This window comes from Mus caroli, unplaced genomic scaffold (assembly GCF_978045245.1).
Source record: "Mus caroli unplaced genomic scaffold, Mus_caroli_1 scaffold_7, whole genome shotgun sequence".
Classification (NCBI taxonomy): Eukaryota; Metazoa; Chordata; class Mammalia; order Rodentia; family Muridae; genus Mus; species Mus caroli.
In genome coordinates, this window is record NW_028227262.1 from 40,123,119 (window position 1) to 40,147,878 (window position 24,760).

General features: G+C 45.4%; 1 protein-coding gene across 15 annotated transcripts in view; it reads right to left on the reverse strand.

Moving 5' to 3' along the window:
• Positions 1 to 275: 275 nt before the first annotated feature.
• Itpr1 (inositol 1,4,5-trisphosphate receptor type 1) overlaps positions 276 to 24,760 on the reverse strand; it is a 338,511-nt gene continuing 314,026 nt past the window's right edge. For all 15 annotated transcript variants that reach the window (XM_029478979.2, XM_029478989.2, XM_029478987.2 and 12 more), the window contains 2 exons: positions 8,771 to 8,932; positions 276 to 1,623 (listed from right to left, as the gene is read on the reverse strand). In XM_029478979.2, coding sequence (XP_029334839.1) covers positions 1,537 to 1,623; positions 8,771 to 8,932 — 249 coding nt within the window. In that variant the 3' untranslated portion in view covers positions 276 to 1,536. The remainder of the gene's footprint in view (positions 1,624 to 8,770; positions 8,933 to 24,760) is intronic.

Below are 24,760 nucleotides of genomic sequence, written 5' to 3' on the forward strand. Positions count from 1 at the left end.
CTGTGTCATGCCAGGTGCCGTTGACATCCTGGTGCTACCCAGTCACTGAGGAGAATAAATTCTGTATGAAGTTCCTTCTGGTATTTGTTTGACTGATTTCTCTTGAGATATAAACAACTGTTTATTTTCTAAAATCAGGTCAGCATTTCCTGAATTAATCTGGCAACCAAATGAGTTTTTAGCTATAGTTTAACTCAGTCCCAATGGGGAGAAAAGTCTAACACTGGAATTGTTCTCAAGCCACAAGGAAATGCCAAATGAAAGCCACCAGCCAGTCACTGCATAGGATTCTGCATCGTTTATTAAATATTTTTAGGTATGCATTTACAAACTTGACTTGCTTCGGAACTCTGCATACGGTTCAGTTTTTAAACTTTTGTGCAGAGACGGTCTAGTAAAGCGAGACCCAGGTACAAAACAAGGCGACAGGTAGAAAACACTTCCTGTGATACTTTGCACCCATCCAGAAAAGAAATCATGTGACAAAGAAATAAAACCCAAACGTGGTTCTTTCAGAAGAACAGCATTGTCAGTGTTCAGCTATGCATCCTAAGGGACAGCTCCTACTTTGTCTTATATGAATGTATATATGTATATACGCATAGTAACTTCTTACCTACTGCATCATGGTTCAGAGGAAGAAAATCTAGAAACCATCAGCTAACTCATTTGACTATGATGTGACATCAAAATTCACCCGGGAGATGACACTGACTGGTCAGCAATATGCTGTTATTCCAAACGTCGTGTAAAAAGTTCCCTTTAAAAAATTAATTCATCAATTCCTTTCAAGCTAAAGTGTGAGCCTCTAACATGGCTCTCTTAAAGAAACACTTTAAATGATTAACTTTGAAGCTTAAAATTATCCTTGAAACTAAAGTTGCTTTTCTCAAAATGAATGCTGTTTGAATGGTTCACAGACCTGGAGTTATCACTAGGATACAGGGGCACTAATGCCATTAGCAACGAGAAACAGCATCACCATAGGATAATTACAAGGTACAAAATTGCCCAGGGGCCAGAAACTCGCTATTAATATAATTTTGGCAGCAGCAGCATCATTTGATATTTAACCATTTATTACATGAGTATCAACAAATCAGCTTCAAAGATGCGTACTCCCTTAGGACACTCAGGAGTTACAAAGTTATGGTGATTGCATAATTTGTATTGCACAGTTTTATAAAAAAAACATAAATACCGGCTATTCTAGTTTTAAATACAAAATACATGTCATATACTTTTAAATCTATAATCTGGTTCAAGTGCAAATCAGGTACTTTCTGTAGTCCTTCCAAAAAAGGCATTTTTAATATTTTTGGCAGGAGTGACACGTCACCATGCCAACAGAGCTAATTACAATACGAAAGTCCAAACCTCTGAGAATAGCAATCATATACATACAATACAAAACTGAGTATTTACACATGTACTACGCGCACATGTAAGCTTAGTGGGCAAATCAGAACCAATGAGCCGTACCCACACTGACAGTAATACACAAAGGGCTGAGCAGAGTCCTTCTGCCTCATTTGCCTAGGCCGGCTGCTGTGGGTTGACATTCATGTGAGGAGGATGTCCTAGAAGGCCAATTCTTTGTTTCTGCTTCCTCTGTTCTGTCATCTGGAAAGTTAAAAAGTTTCATCATTACACTCAGACACTTCCTGTGCGTCAGGTCACACACTGAACCATAGATTTACCTCTGTGGTTATGGGTTATACTGAAACCCACTTTCTACAAATAGTGTACTGTCACACACACACACACACCCCTTCAACAAGGGCATCTTCCTCCGCAGATGGGGAGTTCTGGGGCCTCATCATGCAGGGTGACATTCAGTTTTAGTGTATGTGCTGCCGAAGCGAGCACAGCAGGGTGACATTCAGAAGTACTGCTTGCTACTTGTTTCATAGAGAAACAAACGACAGGTGAAGCATAGCTTCTAGGTCATTTCCAAACGCCATTTCCAAGTGATGTCAACACTCATTGGAAAGTGGCAGCTCGCTATGATTATGTTATGTCACATGATCTGGAAAAAGCAGTGTTGTTAGAATCCCTGGGTCTACTAAAGACTTTGTGCCCACACTCTTCAAGGGGTCTTGGGTTCCTCTGCTCAGTGATTCTGCGAGGTGAGAAAAAAGTTACCTGCTTCTTCTAGGAAAGATGACAGACAGGTCCTCACCCCTGCAAGGTGCAGGGTAACTAAACGGCTATATAAACAGTGCTCTAGCCACCAGTGCTGTGAACAGGGACTGGATTTTGGGTCACATCAGGTGAGAGCATTTCTCAGTGTGGGTTCCCATGAAGAAAGTACACTCTCAGCCCAGAGCAAGAGGTTGGCTTTCTTCTGGCTGCTGGGCTGAGTTCTCACTTTGGGTCTCTAGCTCTCTCCTGGATATTTTACGACTCTGTTCTCTGCAATAGAGTTTTCTCAGCATTCTCAGGACGACTTCTGAACTTGAGGCTCATAAGTTAACTAAGATAAGAGACTATATGAATACATTAGATGGAGTTATGTGCCAATAGCATAAGGTTTAGGGTAGAACAGTAAAAACCTAAAGACTTTAAACTCAGACAGCCATTTAAGTCAATGTAAAATGTTATTTAACTTCTGTCACTTTGTGCATCAGTCCAAGTAGTGAAGGTAATTCCCGTCTGGAGGGTAAAAAGCTGAGGACCTATCGAAATGAGATGGGACGTATGGAAGAGCACAGAGTCAAAGCCAGGGTGTCTGGGTTGCAGTTCCTCCCTGCACTGATTGCTGGTTCATTCCTAGCTCAGTTACTCTGGCTCAGCTTTAAAGTGGTTATATTTTGCTTTCTCAGAGCAGAGCACTTTACTGTTTAAACCAAGAGATACTATTTTTTTGCTCAAATGGAAACGCTATCTTTATTATAATTTAGACAAAAAGATGTACAAAGATTGAACACCTCTACTTGGAAGTTTTAAATAAAGTTTTTTGTTAAACTGAATGAAGATATTCTAGCCAGCCTTCAAAGTTTACATTCACAGGTTCATCTGAGGAAGGAGATGTTCACATGGCACATGGATACACTCATTGTTACATTAACATGTCAGTTACATGCTCATCTGAATGGTTGACAGTTCAGATAGGGTAGCTCAGGTAGTTTGGATAGGTTTCTCACATCAACTGCTGTCTAGACAGGCAATCTTGTGGGGAATCCATTCATATCTTGATAATCTCAAGTATTAAAATGGGTTTAGAAAATCTTGGCATACTCACCCTTTAAGAAAGGGTACTTTCCTAAAACATCCATATGGAACTGCTAAGACCATGCAGCTCAAAACTGGCCCATACAACTTTCTCAGAAATACTTCAGTAACTGTTGGGACCAGAGAGAATCTTTTTTATACACTCACCTCCTCTCTGCTCAGTAAGTCACTCACTCTATCTTTGTCTTAAACTCACAACCTGTAAAGCTTTCTGCCTTTTAACAAGTGAGTCTTTGGCTTCACTTAGAGCCATCAATGGCTCCCTCCTTCATGGTCCTGGTCTTCCTTTCTACTTGTTTCTTTAAAGCCTGTTAGCAAATCATCTTCCCTCTCTCTAAACCAATAAGGTCCATAGTGCTATAGGTTAGTGGTGAAGTCTTAATGCCTAATCATGTCAAGTACCCAATACAGTACCTATCTGACTTTGATCGTTTCTATAGACTAGTTCATAAATGGTTCAACACCGTAACCACCCAGCACATTAAAATATAGACAAAGAGAATTTGATATATCAGGTCTTCTGTGGGGGCCTAGGAATATGTATTTCTAGTGAAGTCCTGGGTGTTGAAGATGTTGCTGGCTTGTTTTGGAAGAACTGGGTGTGTACATTTGGAGCATGTTTTCATATATTTCCGTGTTTCCTTTCTCTTCCATGCAGACAGGTCTTGGAGAAGATTCTCTCCAGCTAAGAATACAGTAGCACACTATTTGATTGTGTGATCTGCATTAGCCTTGGCCTCATAGACAGGAGGAAGCCATAACCCTTCCACTGGAAGAATTGGCTATCAGAAACAACTACAAGGGAGTTAAAGAGGGGGAAAAACAAAAACAACAAACAAAAGCCATAAAACAGCTAAGGTCTAAATCTGACTTAAAAGGAACCAAGGTCAGTGATATTGAACGCTTAGCTTTCCTACCGTTCCTGCCTGTTCCAGACTTCCCATGATACAGCCTACTGGCTATCTTACTGCAAGGCCTCGCTCACTATGTGTTTCCATCACCTTGTCAGGAAATAATCTGTCCTAATTAATGGATATCCAGAGCAAAACTGACCACTGATAAAAGTCCCCATCAGATTTATACTTAAGTAACTGAGTCATGTAGAACATCCTCATTGGAGAACACTCAAAGGTTTTAGAATCTCCACACAGCTGAAGACTGGCAGCTGAAACAGTGCTCTGCTATAGCTATACAAACGCAGAAACCACCTTGAACATCTCTGTGCTGCCTTTTGCCTCTTGTCAATATAAATATAGATGTAAATGTAAGTCAGACAGAAGCAAAGTCATGAAGACCTTGCATTAGAACACTAGACCCAGCATGGGTGATCATGACGTGAATATAAGTTTGCACAGGGCTGAGGCTCACCCCCACCCCCAGTATGGCTCACAACTGACCTTAATAACTCTCTGAAAAGCTGCTGGTTACACATGGACAAACATCCTGGTTACTGAGATGCCAAATAGCCAGCAAAATCTAATAACCAGAATTCTGTCCTATGGTTCTGTACAGTCAGTCGGATTTAAAAGATGCTTAGAAGTAAAAACAAGATAATAGCCAAAACCACAAAAACAAAAAACCTGAAACAAGCCCCGAACATAGCATCTGCTAAATATGAAATAATATTGTATATTAGTATTGCTCAGACCCTTACAGGTCCTTCCCCCCTACCCCCCATGTGTTAACTACTACCTCACTGACAAACACTATTTCTCAGACTCTGAACCACACACAAACTATCTTGAGAAGGTCTTGGGGCAATGGCTGCAGTCTCTCCCTTAAGCTCACTGTGAGGAACTCATCACTCCCCTTTGGAAGTCCTGGTGGGGAGACAGCTAGATCTAGAAGGCAGATGCTAGGCCCTCTCTGCCCTTGTGTCCCTGCCATCTAGTGCTGTTCTTGGCAAACACATGGCTCCCGTGTTGGTGGAAGTGAGGAGTCAGGTTAACTTGGGTATGTAGCCATTCCTTGAGCGTGCCATGCTCAGTCATGCATTTGTTCATGCTGCTTCCTTGCCAGGAAGGCCCCTATTGTAGTTCTCTGCCAGCCCAGAAGCCACCTCCTGTGTTATTCAGAAGCTACACTGGTCTCACTTGAAGCCACTGTTGGGCCAGCCTCCTCTGTGTTCGATGGAGCCCTACTCACTCCTTCTCTATGTTTCTTGCTAAACATGGAGTCCTAGAAGGCAGACATCTGTCTTGGCTCTCTTTCATGAAAAAAGGCAACATGCTAATATAATTGAGATGTTCAGGCACTTCTTACATTCCTAGCATAACAGGTAAGGGGCGCTGTCCTTTAGGAAGCCAGTCACATTTTCAAGAAAATTAACCTTTGCTTAGTATTTGCTCTTTTGCATTATGAACGAAACATGCAAAAAAAAATGTATGAAGTTCTTACATTAGTCTTCCTCCTTGGAATAAGGATGTAAGAGAACCACATTTAGTATTCAGAATCTCTTGGGAGGGGAAACTTGGAGATGAGATGCATCATTTAGTTCTTTGAATAGCAACCGTCTCAGTAGAATGAACACCTGACACCACGAATCACGTTTTCACTAATATCCTCGCAAGGACACCTCCCCTCGTTGGTAGTTTAGGAAAACAACACCCAGAGACCTCAAATACAGCAAGGAGTGAAACCCAAAGTCATTCACACTTAAATGACTGTCGCTCCATTGCTGGTTTCTGGGCCAGAACATCTACGGAATAGCTAAGGGATGAAGCAAGTTTTTGTGGATTTCCCAGTGAATGGCGGTCTTTCATGGCTGTAGTAAAAAAATGTCTGTGACAGAGGTTCTTGTTCTTGAACCATTTGTGGGGCTTTTAGTTTTAATCCATTTTGATGCCTTTTGTGGGCAGGAATCGTTGCAATGACCAAAACCAGATCTGTCACATGCCACCATGAGTTCCAATCCACAACAGCTTAACAACGTTTAGAATTCTCTGAACACCAAACTTAATAACATTGAAACCTAGTCAAGTTAGTTCGGAGATGATGCAAAGGTTTGTTAAGGTGACCCATTAAGGAAGCAATTTCTACCTCCTTTTGAATGAAACAACCCTTTCCTGACCCCAAAGCAACTGTGGGTTTTTTTGTTTTGTTGTTTTTTTTTCCTCCCTGTATTTCTTAGCATGCTGAAACTTCAGCAGTTCAATCCTGGTAAAAAAGAGAACTTCAAAATGTGCTATTGCTGTTCCATGCTTCTTTGTAGCCTAGAACACTTTCCAAGAAAGAAAAAAAATTCATTTTCAGAATCCCTCAGAGGCTTTTCTCTAAAGAGCATTTCTTACTGCCAACCTGAAAACGGAAAACGATATAAGAAGGGCTGGGGACGGAACAGTTGAAACCACCCAGAATCTAAGGTGATTTCATGACTTTTAGTCTAGGGTTAGCTCGGGAGAAATAGCTCTACCCTGGCCCGAGTTTACAAAAGATGTGCACAGCTTTTTTGTTTGCATATGACAGTGGAGGCATCCTCAGTCCCATGAAATAGTTTCTTCTTCTTTTAGGGAAGGAAGGGAGGAAGGAAAGGAAGAAGGAAGGAAGGGAGAGAGAGAAAGAGAAAGGAAGACAGAGAAAAGAAAGGAAAATAAAATTTAAATGTATCACAGAAGGCAAACTGAATACAAAACAGAACACACCTATTAAAGACTTCAAAGCAGGCCAGCACTGGGGGATGAGGGCTTTACTCTCTCCTGCTGTGCCGTGCAGTGGGACCTGCTCTGCTCCTTGACATCCTTATCCAGAAAATCAGGGTACTGGTAGGATGGCCCATGAGTTCCTGAGGCATCTCCCTACTCCTGCCATCCCTGCTGTATCTCCTCAGGCCAACTCACACCCAGGTCTGTGAAGTGGGGCTCCAGGTAGCTTCTGAATCACTGTACGTGAGCCACTGGGAGACAGACTACTCAGCATATCATGGGACAGGGATTTTCACCAGAATCTTGACCACCACAAAACACTCCAAAACTTAGTACTTTTGTTTTTAAGAAACTCTCGGACAAACTGGAGGCCCCCCCCCCCCAATTGTTCATATCAATAGAGCACGTCGCTTCTGAGCTTGCAAGGATCATGATAAACAGTCTTGAGGAACTCAGATGAGGGTTAGACACCATCCCTAGGAGGCCTGAGCAGTAGCAGTTCTGATACCCTGGGCATGAAGTGTAGGTGAACGCTCTGAAAAAAAAAAATGGCACCAAGGTCACGGGTAGCACCTGTGTTTAAGTGTCTTGGATCAGAGTCCAAGAATTGTTCTCTGTACCTAATTTAAAACATCTAATTGGACTGAGATTCTTGATGCCACAGCTACCTCAGACAGGAGAGAAGAGCTTGCTGGGCTGTGAAGTTCACCAGCCTCTCTCGGGGGCTGGAGAGACAGATGCAGACTCAGTCATTGATGCATTCCTGAATCACCCTTAAATGTCTCACAGCAGGACGGGCAGTTAATAAGGAAAGCAATCTAGCTAGATCTTCCTCAGTTTTCTCATTTAGGCTATTGCTCATCTCAGATGGTTGCCAAGCTCTGGGCTGCAGATGGCTCTCATCAGTAAGACCTTCTCTCATTGGTCTTTTCTTATTTGTATCTTAGTGTATTTGAAAGGAAAGAACTTGAGGCCGAATGGTATCTTAGGGCACAGATGAGCAAAATTCAGCGGGAAAAGAAATATAATTGAAAGCAGAATTATTAAAAATGCTCTTTCAACTGCCTCTGAGAAGTGTTTATTGCAGGCCAGCTCTTCTCTAGTTGTGAAGTGCATAAAAGTAATAAGTCACCTGTGGGTACACCTTGCTACTTACCTCCAGGGCAGGCTTGTCCAGTGCCTACTGCAGTGTCTATGGTGCCCATTAAAATGCCTTCAGAACCATATGATGCTGAGCTGTACCTGTTAGTATGTGGCTATCTCTGGGGAGCTGCTCCCCATCTCTGGTTCAAGTCCTTGACCCAAAGTGGCCCCTATCACTACTATACAACCATTGGGTGCTTGCTGTGCTCTCAAGGCATCAAAGGTCTGTGGGTGGAGGACAATAAGCTAGGTTTAGTGTGAATCCGCCATTTCTTTTCAACTTCCCTCAAGAGGTAGTAGGGCAGGGGGCTGTGTTTCTGAGATGACTAGAAAAGCTCCCCCAAACCTGCAGTTTTTCTCCGGTTGTGGAGTTTTAAAATGCGGGTGAACACCTGAGAAGTCACAGGGCTGAGAAGCTAAAACAGAACTAAGCACACACTCTCCCATCAGTGAGTCAGGTCGCAAGGGGTGCAGCTCTATGCAGCGTAATGTTTTTGTTGCTCAGTGTTTCACTGAGATAGTTTACATATTGAGACCACAGCCTAAGTAGTGCAGAAACAGTGACATATCCACGCCAAGGGTAAGGGCAGCCAAAGCAGTGACCGTGAGGGGGGAGTCTGTCTTCTGACCCCCAGTCCCCTCCATGGAGGTAAGATGCTTCATTACTGCAGCATGAGTGCTGCCAGAGTTGGAATGGGAGACTGCAGTGAGGATGGGGTGGGAGGGGTGCGTGAGGGGGTTTGGCCCTTTACCTGGTCCTTTAGTTCTGACAGCTGGCCAGAAAGATTGGTGACCAGCTTCATGGTAGACTCCAGCTTCTCCTGCAGGTTCCTCAGCTCGTTCTGTTCCCCTTCAGAATCGCTGCTGACCAGGGACATGGCTCTCATTCTGGGGAACCAATCAAGGTTTCTTTCCTAGAATTCACAAAGAGAAGCAGAGGGAGGTACTTCTGAGGGTGGAACAGCAAAGAGTTATCTTTTCCCGTCATCCTCCCATGGCTGGCATCAGAGTCTTCCTGGTTAACTCTCCGTGTTGTTTGTTCGTTTATGTTTTGGTTTGGTTTGGAAACAGTTCTCCTTAGGTACTACTGACTGGCCCAAAAGTGTGTAGATCAGGCTGGCCTTGAACTCACAGGGATCTCTGGCTGACTCTGACTTACAAATATTGAGATTAAAGGTGTAGATTACTATGCTTGACCCCACTTAATTATTTTGAGAAAAGGACTCTTATTCATGTGAGCTCCCCAACTTGGCTAAACTCACTGGCCAGCGAACCCCAAGGATCCCCACTTCTTTGGAAGCACAGGTATATACCACCTGGTCTGACTTCTTCCGTGGGTTCTGGGGAGCCAAACCCAGGCCCTCAGGCTTGTGTGGCCAGCACTTTACTGACTGAGCCATCTCCCTAGCCTAGAGAAGCTGCACTCAACACGGTGGAGCTCTTAATTCCCGGAAGAGGAGACTGCTGCAAAGTTGAATGTAAGGGGAAAGTAGGCTTCTAGTTTAAGTTCCTAGCTGAGCAGTGGACACAGCCTCTTTAGCTTCTGTCTGTATTACTATGGCTCTTAGCTTTGCCAAACTACATGACTGACAAGCTTTGTTTCAGATGGGGCAAAAGAACGCGCATAAGAAACAGTAATTTTTAAGTCACAACTCAGGAGCACTGAATACATTCACACTGCTGCATAGCCTACACCAGAATATTTCCTTCTTTCCAACTGAAACGCCGTGCCCTTTATGTGCCCCCTGATGTTACCATCTTTTCTCTGTCTGAGGCTTTGACCACTGTAAGTGCCTTACACTGCACTGTATTTAAAAGGAGCTACATGGGGCTGGGGGGAACCTGCATTAAGTCCCTGCCTGTTCTGGCATTTTAAAATATGTGTGAATTTGCTTGGGTAAAGGATTGTTAATGGACTGAAGACGAGGCAATGGGCTCCTCAATCCATTTCCAGTTGGTGAGCTTCTGGAAGGTACAGCCATGTTCCTTCCAGCCTTCAGTGGGCGACAGATGCTGCTCACTGTACAAGGCCGGGCAGTTCAGCCACATGCCCCACCCAGCTCCATCCTCTTGGTGTCTCAGCCTGTACGTGTGAACGGTCTTTCTCACCTTTGGTTAGCAGAGTGGGACTTTTCCTTCTCTCACCTCACTTCCTTCTTCCCATGATGCCTCCCTCCTGAACAGCATGCTTCATACTCGGGGCAGGGATGCACAGAGATCCAGGGGAACTGACTCACCCTGGGCCTAGCCGCTGTCTTCTCACCTGGGCCACTTTGATCTTATCAATACACACTGCACACTTTTCAGAACACCCCTGTAGGCAGGAACAACGATCTACTATGGGTTCTCAGCTCTGGGAGCCAGTCTTTTCTGACACAGACTATTTTTGTCTTTATGAACCATATGCCCTCTTCAAGATATCTATGGGTATGAAAGGAAAGATGCAGCTGTGTGCCAAAACAAAACAAAGCAAAACAAAAAAAACATTATTTACAAGTGCTGGTGGCTCACTGGGTTTGGACTGTGGACTAGTGGTGTCCGTATCTTGAGAGACCTAAGTCTAGATATGATATATCAGTTGAGACCATTAAACTGTCTTCACTTAAGGTGATCTTGCAGGAGAAGCCATTCATAGACCTGGTTCAAAATAAAGAAGGCAACCCATGTTCTTGCACATCTTTGTGGGGTGTGTGTGTGTGTGTGTGTGTATGTTGGTGGGGGAAGGGAGTCATGATCTCATGTATCCCAAGCTGGCCTCAAACTCACTGTGTATAAGTTGACCTTGAACTCTTGATGCTCCGGCCTCTATCTCTTGACAGTTGAATTATAGCTATGTACTGCCATGTCCACTTCTGTGGCTCTGGGCAAGCATTCTACCAATTGAGCTATATCCCCAGCTCAAATCACAATGTAAAACACCAGGGGAGTCCACGAAGGCATTCCTAGGCGCTCACTACTGTTTAAGGTGAGGGGCTGGACCTACCTCTATGGAGTGACTAGACCAAAGCTGACAGTCAGTGTTTGTGGGAACATGGAGGGATCCTTCACACACTCGACTCTACTCACATGAGCTTAAATAGTTAAATATGAGGTGCTTACAATGTTTCTTTTCTGTTGAAAGAAAAACATGGCACTGTCTACCCTGCTATATCCTCTGATAAACATTTATACTACCCCACATTCATTTTAGTAAATTTCTCGACAGAGCGACAGGCAAAAGATCAGCCCATAAAATACTCTGATTCAAAGCTACTAGCTAAAACACTGAAGTGTTTCTCTGCCTGTAATCTGTTATCTACAGAACAGCTTCAGTGACCTGCTGCTGCTGAGACTCTACAGGCCTGTGTCAGTCACTCAGACACATAAAACCATGTTCCCACCAAGGAAACATCTTTGTTCAAGGGATGAAATGCTGAGGGAGAAAAGAATGTTGTATTTCAGAAGACAGAAGCATGTGGCTGCTGGATAGTGAGCTTTCTCTCATCAGGGTAAACTAGCTTCTGTGAAGGGATCAGATGCTGGGGACTGGCTGACAAAGTCATGTACCCAAATTGATTGAGGGATCTCAGAGGCCAATTTACCCATCAAAAGCCACAGATATCCAGCCTCACTTTAATAAGTTTTGTAGAAGAATGATCCCAGAGAAGGAGAACAAAGATCCCAAATCTTACTATCATTGTCAAGCCCATTTTCAAATAAGATCTTAGGAATTAATTTGTATTTACAAATTCTATATCATTATAGCGGAGTATATGGGTGGACATCCTAGAGTCATTTGAGCTCAAGTGTGTGTAAGCAGGAAAGCACTCTAAAAGTATAACAAAATCAACATAAACTATAGGAAAAATGTGTGGCACCAAGCATGGTGCAGTGGCCACACAGATAATGGTCACTGCATCTGGGTCCTGGGACCTCTTTAAAAGTAGGTATGTTTGCCTTGGACACCTAGGTAGGAAGCGGGTCTTCCATCTCCAGGTGCCTGCCAGGGAAACGAGGAAAGTAGGTGTTAGGTAAGAAAGAGGAGGCTGCATTGAAGCACATGAGCAGAAGGGAGGACTATTACGGTCAGACAAGGTAGCTTGGATCGTAGCTGTACAGCTGTACAGCCCAAGGAAGCATCGGGAATAAGGAGACAGGAACTAACTGTGAGTCAGGGAATGAAGGAAAGAAAAAAGAAAGGTGATGTGAGAGAAGAAAGTCCACCTTACTAGGTGTGGGGCATGCATAGTGAGCAGCCCTAGGCTCATTTGTGATTGTTACTGCTCTGCAAATAGATGCCCCAAGGCCAAGCTGGTAGTAAACTCCTCTAAGGTCAGGCTCTCTAACGCCCTATGTTCTCATGTGCTTAGCAACCCTTTTAGAAAAAAGAGAAGACAGATTTCCAAAGAGTCCATGTCAGTGAATCTTTAAAAGACTCCAGAAGATCCATATATGGGTGTGCACACAGCTTTGAATTTAGGGAATGGTAACACACGACTGAACAATGACAGATTACAATGAGATTGAGCTATAATGAATTTCTACTTCTTCTGTAGCACGTGTGACATCCACCCCACCCCCCACCCCCAGTTCGAGCAGTGACTGCAAAAAGGGCTTTGAACACATGTAAAACGCACACACTTCTTCCACACAAGAGTCCTTGACTCAACTTTACTCTTTCTAGTTTTTTCCCCCTGCTCTATACAGGGGTACCTGTGACTCTGGGATATGAAGGCACTGTTCAACGAGTCCATAAACATCCACAGACATAATGGATCTTTAAACCATAGCAAACTGAAAGAGTGCTGTGGACCAAACTTTCAAACTTCAGTAGCATCTACAACAATCAAAGGTCATGTGTTCTCACCTGGGATAACCCTTCATTCTCTACTTCTTAGGAGATCTTCCATGAAAAGGTAGGAAAGAGATTTTTCTGGGCTATGACCCCTTCACTGCCTCTGTAAGTTCAAAATGTGAAACTGGGGTAGGAGGAACCCCATTAAAATCCTAATGCATAGAAGACAAGTTTCCTAGAACAGAATCTAAGCTCTGTGCTGAAATAACAGATCCTTAAATGTGAGAACTTTGGTATCGCCAGTATTTAAATGAATCACCTGCCTGTTAGGTCAAATCTCCAATTACGAAGTAGTTAAAATTAATTAGCAATTCTAGCCAAACTCTTCTCTCCATTTCCAGCTGGTTTTTGCATGTGGCTCAATAGGATGGATAAGCTCCTGCTGGTTGGGGTTCTTCATCAAGAGGGTTCCAATCTACATGGGGAATCAATCTGAAAAGAAAACCTTCAGACTACTGTAATGCAGTGAAGGTGTGTGTGTGTGTGTGTGTGTGTGTGTGTGTGTGTGTCTGTGTGTGAAGCCTTGGACTTTTAATGCCATTACTAGCTTGTTATCCACAAGTTCTGTCACCATGCATCTAGCCATATTTGCAGACTCTTGCCCTAAAGTCTACTCAGGATCAAAAGCATGCCACTGGCTTGCATTTTTGGAAAAGCCATCCTTGACCATGACATCCTGTTTCTAAGTGAGTTCACACTGTGGGGAATGTGTGTGGTTGTGTGTGTGTGTGTGGGCATCACATGGCATCTGCCATTCTGGGTCTGCTATCCCTCTTCGCCTTCCTCAGTCAGCTTGCTGCTGGCATCTCACATGCCAATGCTATGAGGCACCGTCTGCCCGGGTCCTCCCACAATCCAGTCATGCACTTCCCATCCTTGCAAATACTTCCTCTGTCAGAGCACACAGACTAACTGAAGCCACAGCCGGAAGCAGGCTAACCACAAGTGCTAAAGTTCTGGTTAGTTCTTTTCTAGGTAAGGTTGGAAAAGTCCCTACAAAGGCAAACACTCAAGTTTTAGACCCGGGGGTGGCACTGACCAGCCACTTCAACACATCCTTGACTGGAAAGAGGGAGAGTGTGTGTACATGTGTGTGTGTGTGTGTGTGTGTGTGTGTGTGTGTGTGTGTGTGGAGGGGAGGGGGTGGTAGGGGGGCTGGGAGCAGAGGCAGGGGTTGCCAATGCTGAGAGGCAGGTGTTTTTTTCTTCCCAGGATCAAGTGAAGGAGCTGTTCTGAGAAAGATTCCAGAGAATCCATGGCCTCCTGAGAGGGAGCCCTTCCTTCTTACTTCTCTGCCGTTAACCCAGTTAAAAGTGTGCATTGCTGAGGATATAGCTATAGCTATATACAGAGAGATCAGCAGCAGCAGCAGACACACAGATCCTGTGACGCTGTTGTGAAAGTCCTGGTTTGTGTTGGGAGGGCTGCTCTTGCTGTTTGATACTCATCCAGTGTTTTCTGACAGACATGTGGTCGAGCAGGTTACTTGCCAAACCCTTTGTTCTTCTATAGAAAGTCTCATGAGAACATGAGGACTTGGGAGTTGGGTGAAGGGTAAAACAGATGGGTCATGGAAGAGACGGCAAGGTCTAGGAAATGGAACTATTGCTTTGCCCCCAAGTAATCCCTTTCGGAAGATTCTAGATGTCCAGACTATCTTCAGCTCAGATGGTAGCTGCAACTCTGTGTCTTTTGGCACACTAGAAATCGAGAGGCCAGAAACACACTGGAGTTCAATCTTCAACGCCTCAGAATGCTTAGAGGGGGAGGGAGACGGAACATAATACTTAATTTGGACAAAGCAGACATGTAGGGTACCCAGCAAACTTGGAATCAATTGTCTCTTTGGGGAGCAAGGCTGGGTCATTTACGCTGAAGAAGAAAGTAAAGTATTCTTTAAAGTGTATTTGTTCTTTATGCTCCATGACTTTCATATTTATACATTAAAACCCCCTGGAAAGTATATTCCAACTTGGTAAACTCAGTGGATGCCACAGGCTCTGAGGGAGAGGCACATGAGGTCCAGAGGCTTTAGGGCAGTGAAGCTAGCCTGTGTGATTCCGTAATTACAAACCATATGCCTGTCAGAAAACACTGGATGAGTATCAAACAGCAAGAGCAGCCCTCCCAACACAAACTAGGACTTTCACAACAGTGTCACAGGATCTGTGTGTCTGCTGCTGCTGCTGATCTCTCTGTATATAGCTATAGCTATATCCTCAGCAATGCACACTTTTAATTGGGTTAACGGCAGAGAAGTAAGAAGGAAGGAAAGACAGGAAAGGGAGGAGGTAAGACTTGATACATGGGAAAATGAGCTTCCTGCTCCATTTCTCTATAAACCTAAAATTGCTGAGAAAAATTTAATGAGAGAGAGAGAGAGAGAGAGAGAGAGAGAGATATCTTCTACCTGGAATTTCATTGCTACCTCAAAGAAGCTACCAATGAGAATCCAGTCAACCTAAAGCACAGATGTTGCTTTTTCACCACTTCTATACATGTCTACCACAGATTTGTGACAGTAGAAAGAGCAAAGGCCTGGATCAAAAGCTAGGCAGAGTTAGAGGTGTGACTTTCTCTATCCACACAGGACAGAGTGAGTCAGCTCATTTAGCTCAGGATTTCCTTTCTTCTCTCTCTGTCTCTCTGTCTCTGTCTCTCTCTCAAGAGCTCACTAGCTATTGTACTTGGTGACAATAAGGATCAAGTAGCTGTGAATGTGTCCCCTAAAATGGATGGTATTGTATAAAAGCATTATAAATCAATAAAAAGTCATTTGCTCAAGGTCACATAGCTCACATAGAGGCAATGCTGTAATCTAGATATCAAGACTCCTACCTAAATTACTTTCTTTCTGTGGGATAAGGTTTTGGAGACTCTGTTTTTCTCTTTGACCAGAGGTTTGTCCAAGTCGCTTACAAGTCGAGGTGGTAGTCTGGCCATTTGTGTGCTCGGAATGACATTACTGAAACAGGCACATTACATAATCTCCAGCTGGGCTGTGATGACCTGTTACCCGTCCTAGACTTAGTTAATAGTTGTTCTTGGATGATATAGAACAACAAAGACCAGCTCGTGCCAGCAGAGAGAACCGCACCCAGTTCTGATGAAATTCCCATCCACAGCCAAGTGCAGAATCACCCTTTCAAGTCAGTCTGGGGCCACAGGTGGAGTGTTCCCTGCGCACCCATGGCGACTGTGAGAAGGCAGAGTTCACCACTGGGAGTGACTCGCCTGGGTCCTGGGCACCCGAGGCTGCCACGTTGAGCAAACCAGAGGTCAGGGAGGAGAAGGAGGTAGGCCAGTGGCCTGTGCCAGGCAAGGCAGGACTGGCCCCCTTTGAGACTGTTAATAAGAGACAATCTGGCAAAAGTCACCCTTTTTTGGAATCCAGCATCCAAGCTGGCTTCTGACCTGCTGCTAAGGCAGCTTCCCTTGCAGTTTCCACCAGCTAAGAGCTGACCAGAACATTCCTGGAGTTGGAGATGGAGACCGTGACAATTTTCAGCAGTTTTGATTCGTTCTAGATTCTGTAAGTTTTTAACGTTGACGTGGTTGACTGAATCCAGTGCTTTCTTCTTTGCTTTGATGCCTAATCTGATAACCAAGGTTCTAAAATCTTTTCCCCCAACTAGCAGAAAGTCCTTCCATTCATTCACCTTTGAACAGACACAGACACATAGCTAGGTATGGTGGCATATGCACTTAGGAGGCAGAGACAGGAAGATATTTGTGAGTTCAAGGCCAGCTAGGACTACACAGACTGTGTCTCAACACACGTGAACCAACATACAAGCACACACACACAGCTAATAGCTGTCTCATGTGCCATGGTGTGCTTCCGGAGCTCTTTCAGCTGGGTTGAACAGAAAACTCAAGAGAAGCTTTGTTCAGGATCACTGCTTTGTAGCTATTCTGAGGGCAGGCTAGGAACACACTACAAGTCTTTCTGCCCACAGTTCTCAAGGAACTGAAGAGCTGGTCTGTACCTACTGACCTGAGAGTGGTTTGCAGGGATGGTGCCACCTCTGAAGAATGCATATCAGATGCAGGCTTTCCAGACTCCCCCATCCTCTCCAAATCACCTATCCTAGTCTCTAAATACAAGCCTGAGTCTCCCCTGATACCACTTTGAAAGGTGGTACCCAAGTCTTTTCCCTTTCCCATGTTCCCTGAAGGCATTCACTATAAAAAGACAGGTCTTAAATAATTTCCATTGTGTGCACTTGATAAAGACAGTCCATTTCAGAGTACTTTACAGATTGAGTTTTATATCTCTTATACCTGTTTATCAAATATATACACATACATACATATATATATATGTGTGTGTGTAGTATATGTATATATGGCTGTATACTGTCTGTGGTAGCAATATGATACTACTAAGTGGTTATATCAGACAAAGTTGGTATTTAGAATCATTAGGAATGAATGCAAGAGTCAGGGCAAAGGAATTACAGATGTTGCCTGAATGGGTGGCAGCCCAGTGGACTGTATGATGGATGAAAAAAAATGGGAGGGGGGCTGGGTATAGTTTTTTTTTTTCTTTTTGTTTATTAGCTCTGTCTTGTTGGGTGATGTGTATATAAATATTTACTATAAGCATATAAGCATGTGCTCTCTTGGGTGGTGAACACTTTCTCCGTGGCTCTATCCAACCTTTGTTGGTATGACCCTGACCCTCTGCGGCCTGGAAGACCAGTCAGGTGGCTCCACTCCCCCAGCTCCCCTTCAGCATCTCAGATCCTTTAGGGCTCCACTTTCTGTCAGAAAGGCTGTAACATACAGACTGGGGAAGATGCAGAGCATGCTAGAGCTGTATGCAGAAATGCAGGCCAGATGCCAAGTGCTTCCCAGCACCAAAAAGGTGTCCATGAAGTGCACAGGAAGGAGGGGGTGGCCCCACCCCCTCTACACCAGAGGACAGAACATGTTATGAAGTTAGGTGGGGAAACATAAGCTCAGCAAATGTTTTGTGCAGCTGCCACCGACAGGAACCCAAGCTCAAGCCCAGCGGGTGGGGTCAGAGCCTGGCTGGCTGGCTGGCAGGCTGGGAGGTACACTGAATGGTGCTGACACACAGTTTCCAGCCCCTGAGAAGGCAGTGGCCAAATCCCTCTCCACTTCTCTTTCACCCTGATATTCTTGAACTTGGACATGGTGTCACCTCACTCCAGGGGGCATTCTGGGAATGGTATTTAGAGGGCAGCACAGGCTGTCTCCTCCCGTATGGAAGCTCAGGGCTTTTCACCAATGCATATGGCCTCCCAGGTTAGGCACAAAGTTGTTGCTATGGCACTGAGGATACCGAAACACTGATATCGCTGCCCCAGGAATTTATCGAGACACTCCCTTCCTCCTAGCATCCTCCCTTGATTTCCAGAATCAAAGTCCAAACTGTATGCTTGAATGGAGCAATGGGATGTCACTGTCACATTTCCAATGCCGGGACAAAGCGGAGTCTGTCAAAACTCAGGTAAGACAGGTCAGGGTGGAGCTGGCTGCATGTTCTGCCAGGCTGTGTCTCTCAGTTATATACCTCACATGGGCTCTCATTCTCATTTCCCTCCTGGAGACCCCCGTGGCTGTGACATTTGAGATGCATTTCCCTATGCTGGGCAGCCCTTGCTCCACAGCCACCCAGAACCTTGATTTATCTAGGTATTATCCATGAAGAGTCTCCATGCCAGTCCTTGGACTACCCTTGGCAGAAGCACTGTCCCTGCACTGGAGAGTGCCTGTCTGCAGACTCCAGAGTACAGGCACTCCTTCAGGTCAAGCAAAGTGCACGACTTGGGCCAGTTCTGCTTTAAGACAGAAGGGAGTGACACCCACGCAGAGGCGGGCACTTACTCCCCATTCTGATCTCTCAACCTTGCTAAGGGTAGCTTTCTGTTTACTTCCTGTGTCTTCTTATCAACTACAGACAAACAGGCTGAGGCCAGCGCTCCTCTTGCTTCCCAGTTTTCTCACCTTGGTCCCTCAGAGACCTTTTGTACTGCATACTTTGTTAACACAATCTATTTGCTTGGAACCTTCCTTGAACAGACCTTTTCAGGAAGAAATAAAAAGATTCTCACCTAGCTTCTCATACAGACTGCATTAGGCTCTTTAAGGAAAGCCTTTTCCAAGAACGCAAAGCAAGGGTCCCTCCCCTGCTGGGCAGACACTCTCTACTACCTGAGAGAGGATTAACAAAGAGTTCACAGCGGTGAGAAAGAGTCAGCGAGTCAGCGTGGGGCTTAAGGGATGTCAGAGCAGACATTCTCCGGTCTGATTGTCACTGGGTGAAGCGCAGGGCCTGAGTCACCTGGGTGTGGAAGCTGGTCCGCCTGGTGGTTCTGATGGCTCCTCTACCTTCTTGCCCTTAGAGTCCTCTCTCCCCCACCAGATCTGGCCATCAAGGACTATGCTTTGGTGTCTCAAGTGTAAGTGGTGGTAGAGGTGTTTATCATATATGTCAGATACATTCTTTCCCAGAGCTGTACACTCCCTGCCCTACTTCTGTCATATGGACACTCTCTAGCACTTGAGGTGGTCACCTGGGAGCCAGGCTGGCTATGCACAGCTTTGAGCATTAAACCCCATCTAACCACGAAGCTCAAGGCCTGCTGATTTATGCATTAGCCAGCCAGCATTACCCAGGAGATCCTCTTTCCAGCGGCTCTCCTTCCTACCCCCCACGGGGCCTTTTCTGCCTTTTAAAAAGTGATTAATTCCACACCACAAGGGAGATGAGGCAGCCAGATGACAAAGGCTGCATGCAGCCTCCCGACCAGGAGGGCCCAAGGCCGAGGGCCCTGTGCAGGTGCACAGGCTGCCCCCAACCCCCACCCACTTGCAAGGGAACCTAGATGTATGGGTGGGGCCACCTGAGGCTGAACTGGGGCCCAGCAGCTCTGGTCCAGCTGTGTGACCCTGCAGAGGCTGCTTTACCCAGCTGAGTTCTCATTGGTGAACTGTTTATATCCTGCTAGGTATAGAATGGGCGAGATGCTGCATGGAGGGTGATTAATGATAACCTAGGACAGGCAACCGCTATCCAATCAGCCCTGCTGTTGCCAGTGTACTCTAGCCGCTGTTCAGGTCACCTGGGGAAACACATTCTTAGCCACTGCTGGGTCCTGGGTGACCCTGATTTTTGGCTTACCGCACCGAGGTGCATATTTTACATATCAAAGCAGATCTGGCCTCCAGGTTCTCCCAGCATCCTTCAGTCCTTATTTGGCACACCCAGCTGGCAACCTTGAATTTTCCAGCCCAGAGGCTGAGCTGCCCTTTCCCCAGAGGTTCTTCCTATATAATCCAGTTATTTTGTTCTCATGTTCCTTCGTTCTCTCCCCCCTCCCCCGCCCCCTCTTGGGGCCAGTGAACTCACCTGAGAGCAGCTTCCCAATAATCCTGCCTACACGATCTAATCTGGTTTGAATTGGCTCATTTCATCGGCAGGATAGAAATAGCCTGTCTATCACATGCTACCATGGAGGAGCGGCACTCAGAATAGCCCAGGATATTCTATCGAGTCACCCCACTTTCTATGAAGTTCACTCAGAAACACTTCTTGGGGGGGGGGAGGGATAGCTAAGATTATGAGGTGGAATTTCAAGATACATAAGTGAATCTGTGTTTAATTAGGAAAAGAAATTCATCATTCATTTTTTTTTTTAAAAGCACCTTTCCTTTTAATGTTTTTTTGTGCTTCTAACATTCAAGAATTCAGGCTTCTCCCTTGAATACAGCAGAAAAAAGGGCAACTGTATCTTTCTGGGAATCATATATTTTGTCTCTTACCGTTAATGTCCCCACTTATGTAGTATTTACATCCTCCTGGGCAGATAATTCACAGTGAATTCCTACCCAATAGTATCACCTTAACCTTACACAAGCACAAATCCTCAGTTTGGTGGGCCCAGGACAAAGCCACTGGTGTAGAAATTATATAAAAGGCATGTATATAGCTGTGGAAACACATACGGAGATCCAGATTAACAAAACCCCATAGGCTACTACCTATGGGAAAAGGCAGCCCTATCTATCTATCTATCTATCTATCTATCTATCTATCTATCTATCTATCTATCTATCTCTATGCTGCCAGGGGCTATCTGAGGTCACTGCAGTCATAGCTTACCTGTGACAAAGATGACATCATTTCTATATATTAAGCTGCACATGTATTATAGGAGCCGGAGCCAGGGAACAGAAGAAAGCAAGTTTCTCCAGACTTCTGAGTCACAGACCACTTACCATTGGGGCTGCATCCGAAGGTCAGGTCTACTAGTGAACTGAGAGTAACCCCAGAACTCTAAGACCATTTCTCTGAATCGACAGAAGCCCCACTGATACTAGAGAAAGGGGAAGATACTGTTTTGTTTTGTTTTGTTTTTTTTCCACATAGGATGCTATTAAAATCAAGATGGCTTGGTGACCATTAGCTGGCAGCGGAGGTACCTCCCACAGGGATGGGACTACAAGGAAGCTCTTCTGTCACCATGTGGCCTTCCCGTTTGCTGGCTGCTGTGCTTAGGCTTGCCCACCAGCTGTTGCTCTCCACACCCTCCTGCCACACTCTGGGTCTTATCTGTCTAGTCCCAGATGGGTGTATGAGGTAGCATGAACCTGAATTTGTAGAAGTCCCAGATGGTCAATGGGTTACTGATGTCCTATGACTTGGCTGGGGATTTCATGCCTATGAAAGAGCAGAGCTGGCACTCAGACCAGGATCTTCTGTCCCCACACCCTGTCCCTGGGTAGGAATGGGCTCTGTGGGAAAAGCAACTGATGAAACAAGACAAGGGATGACCAAAAGGAGAGAGCTGAGGATGCAGGTCATATTGTACTTATGTGAAATTTAACTTGTGGGTGAATGGCTGGGAATTTCTCAACTAAAAGATAGTTTCCTTCGTTTCCCCCTAGGGAGAGCAGAAAAGCACAACTGTCCTTGACGGAGAGGAAGAACCTTGTTACCTTGACTGAGGGCCATTTCTTGACTGAACTAGGGAAGGTGATACGCTAACCTATTGAGCCTGTCCTCAAACTCCTGAAATCTTGTCTCCACATCCTGAGGGCTTGCATTACAGGTCTGAGCCACCACATACCTGGCTGTCACGTTTTTTTTTATACAGGTTGGCCATTACCATAAGGGACATATGCCTTTGGGACGTGAATGCAGGCAAATGCTCAGTACTTAGGCAACTCCCCATCCTCCCCATCCATGGCCTGTAGGCTCTCTTCCTAAATCACCAGCCAGACGCTAGCTTTGGGAGTGGAGGCCCATATTCTAGGCCTGATGCCTCTGCCTGAAAGGCGCTGTCCTCAAGGTACCAGAGAGCTCTTTTACCTTCTGAGCTCTTTTACCTACCTGAGGCTTCCCACTTGGTCTCCTGCATGGCCTGCAGCAGATGTGACAGAATCTTAACTGATAGACTAAGGAGAGCAGTGGAGGATTTAAACATCCTCTTCCCCCATCAGGCAAATGCTGTCCTTCCTCAGGGTCGCATGCCACTAAAGAGCCTTTGTCAAAGACATGAAGTGTCTAGGAGGGGTGAGCACTGCTGGCCTTTAGCTTCCCTCCCTGATGGCTGTCCCCTTTCTGTCCTTCACCTGCAGTGACAGCAGTCTCCAAGGCTTGTCTTGCCACACAGCCTAGTTTCCTGCCCAGAATCAGTGAGGAGGAGAGGTCTGGGAGGCCTCTTCCTGACAGTAACAGCTTCCACATAGCATGAGCTCATGGTTGTTACAACACGGGCACGTGACCTGCAGCAGTGCAGCTGAATGTGCCTAGGAGCCTGACAGCCTTGAGTGCTTAGGCTGAACCACACTCAGGTCCTCTCCTGCTATGGCTAAGTTTCTGTCAGGGATTCATGTGGCACCAAGTTGAATCACCACTAAAGAAAAAAGATCATAGGCAAAAGGCTCTGCCTTTTGGCCAGTGGCTCTAATACTCTTCTGTGCCTCTTGTATAAGCACAAAACATCCCGCTCCCCAGCAGTGCTGACATTCAGAGTTAAGAACCCTTTAATGCTCTAGATTTTCCTGCTTTCTGACAAGACATCTTAGCCAATCAAACATGGTACAGACAGGAAGCAGAATGAATGCTCAGGTTCTCAGAGCATTGAATGCAGAGGACTCTGATCAGGCTGTGTGGCAGGCAAGGGGTCACTCTGCTCTTAATCCCAGTCAAGTGACTGCTCACAAGACTTCAGTAAGTCTCCATGACTGAGACGGAAGCTCCAAAGGGCACCAGACTTTTCTATGAGTATAATGTAAGCTGATTAACAGAGCTTCACAATCAGCCCTGGAAAGATTTAAAGATATGACACAGCCAGACACTTTAGAGAGGAGAAAAGTCCAGGTCACCACACATACCTATGGTTAGGTTCATGGCACTGTGCGGGCTGATGAAACATGGACTTGTTTGCCAGTGTCAACCACTGGAGGAATAGACTCAGAGAACTGATGTTTATTAGGGTGTCATGCCCTGATGGGAACTGGCTCTGACACTCTCTGCTTACCTACCCCCATACAGAAGTCTGCTCCCATCTGACCAGGTCTCACCAGCACCCTGCCAGCCATCTCCCATAAAAGTGCTACAGAAACTGATTTCTGAAACCCTGCCTAAAACCTTCTAAAGCTGTGTGGGCAGGCACCGACCCCAGCGTTACTTTCATCTGCATCTATCCCTGTCTTAATATTCATGAAGTATCACCCAAAGATTTCCGTGGTAAAGGCTTGGCCTTCAACTGCAATATTATATCATTGAGAGGTGACTGTACATGAGTGTTGCCTTAATCAATGGATTAATCCAAAGATCAGTTTACAACTTTGATGGCATTATTTGAAGGTTATAGAAACTTCCAGAAGAAGGGCCTACTTGGAGGAAGTAGATCATTGGGAATTTCACTGTATGTTTTGGTTTGTCTGTTTTTCTTCTCCCTCTCCCCACCACCCTTCTTTGTTTTTCTCTGTGTTGCCCCAGTGTATGTGCTCCTATACGTGGGCATGTACACATGGAGGCTGAAGGTGGCCACTGGGTGTTGTCAGAGCTTTGTCAACTTTGGCACAGCCTAGAGTCATCTGAGAAGGAAGTCTCAATTGAGGAACTGCTCAGGTCCAGTTTGCCTATGGGCATGTCTATGAGGCATTTCTTTTTATTACTAATTTATGTAGGAGGTCCCGGCCCACTGTGGGCAGTACCATCCTCTGGGCTGGTAGTCCTGGGCTGTAAGAGAGCCAGTTAAGTATGAGCCTGTGCGGAATACAGCAAGCAGTATTCCTCCATGGTTTCTCTTTCAAGTTCCTGCCCTTAATTCCCCAATGACGGGCTGTGATCTGAAAGCAAGAACCAAATGGCCCTTTCCTCTTGGTCAGTGTTTTATCACAAAAGCAGAAAGGAAATGAAAACAGCTCTTTCCCTCCATTGCTTTCCACATTGTTTTCTGAGCCAGGGTCTCTCGCTGCTCATCACTTGTTTAGTCCACCAAGCTAACAAGCTCTAGGATATATGCCTGTCTCTGTGCTCCCTCCTATCAGTGTGTGTGCGCGTGGGGGGGCAGGGGGTCACAAGCATGTGCCACTAAGCCTGGCTTTTGATGTGGGTGCTGGGATCTGAACTTAACGTTCTCATGGTTGCACAATAAGCACTCCACTCACTGAGCCATCTTCCTGGCCCAGAATCTGCCTTTAAAGGATGATATCTCTTTCGGGCCTCTGCCTCCAAGAAGTGAGTGATAGCCCTTTCCTTCTTTGGTTGTTTGTGTCGGGCATTTGTTACAGTGACTAAAAGAAAAACTGCACAACCCTTGCTCTTGATGGCGTGTTCTTTGCTCGCTGCTCCTCTCTGGCTCCTCTTCCCTTACGTTCCCTCTCAGGACAGGACACTTGCTCTTGATGGCGTCTTTTGCTC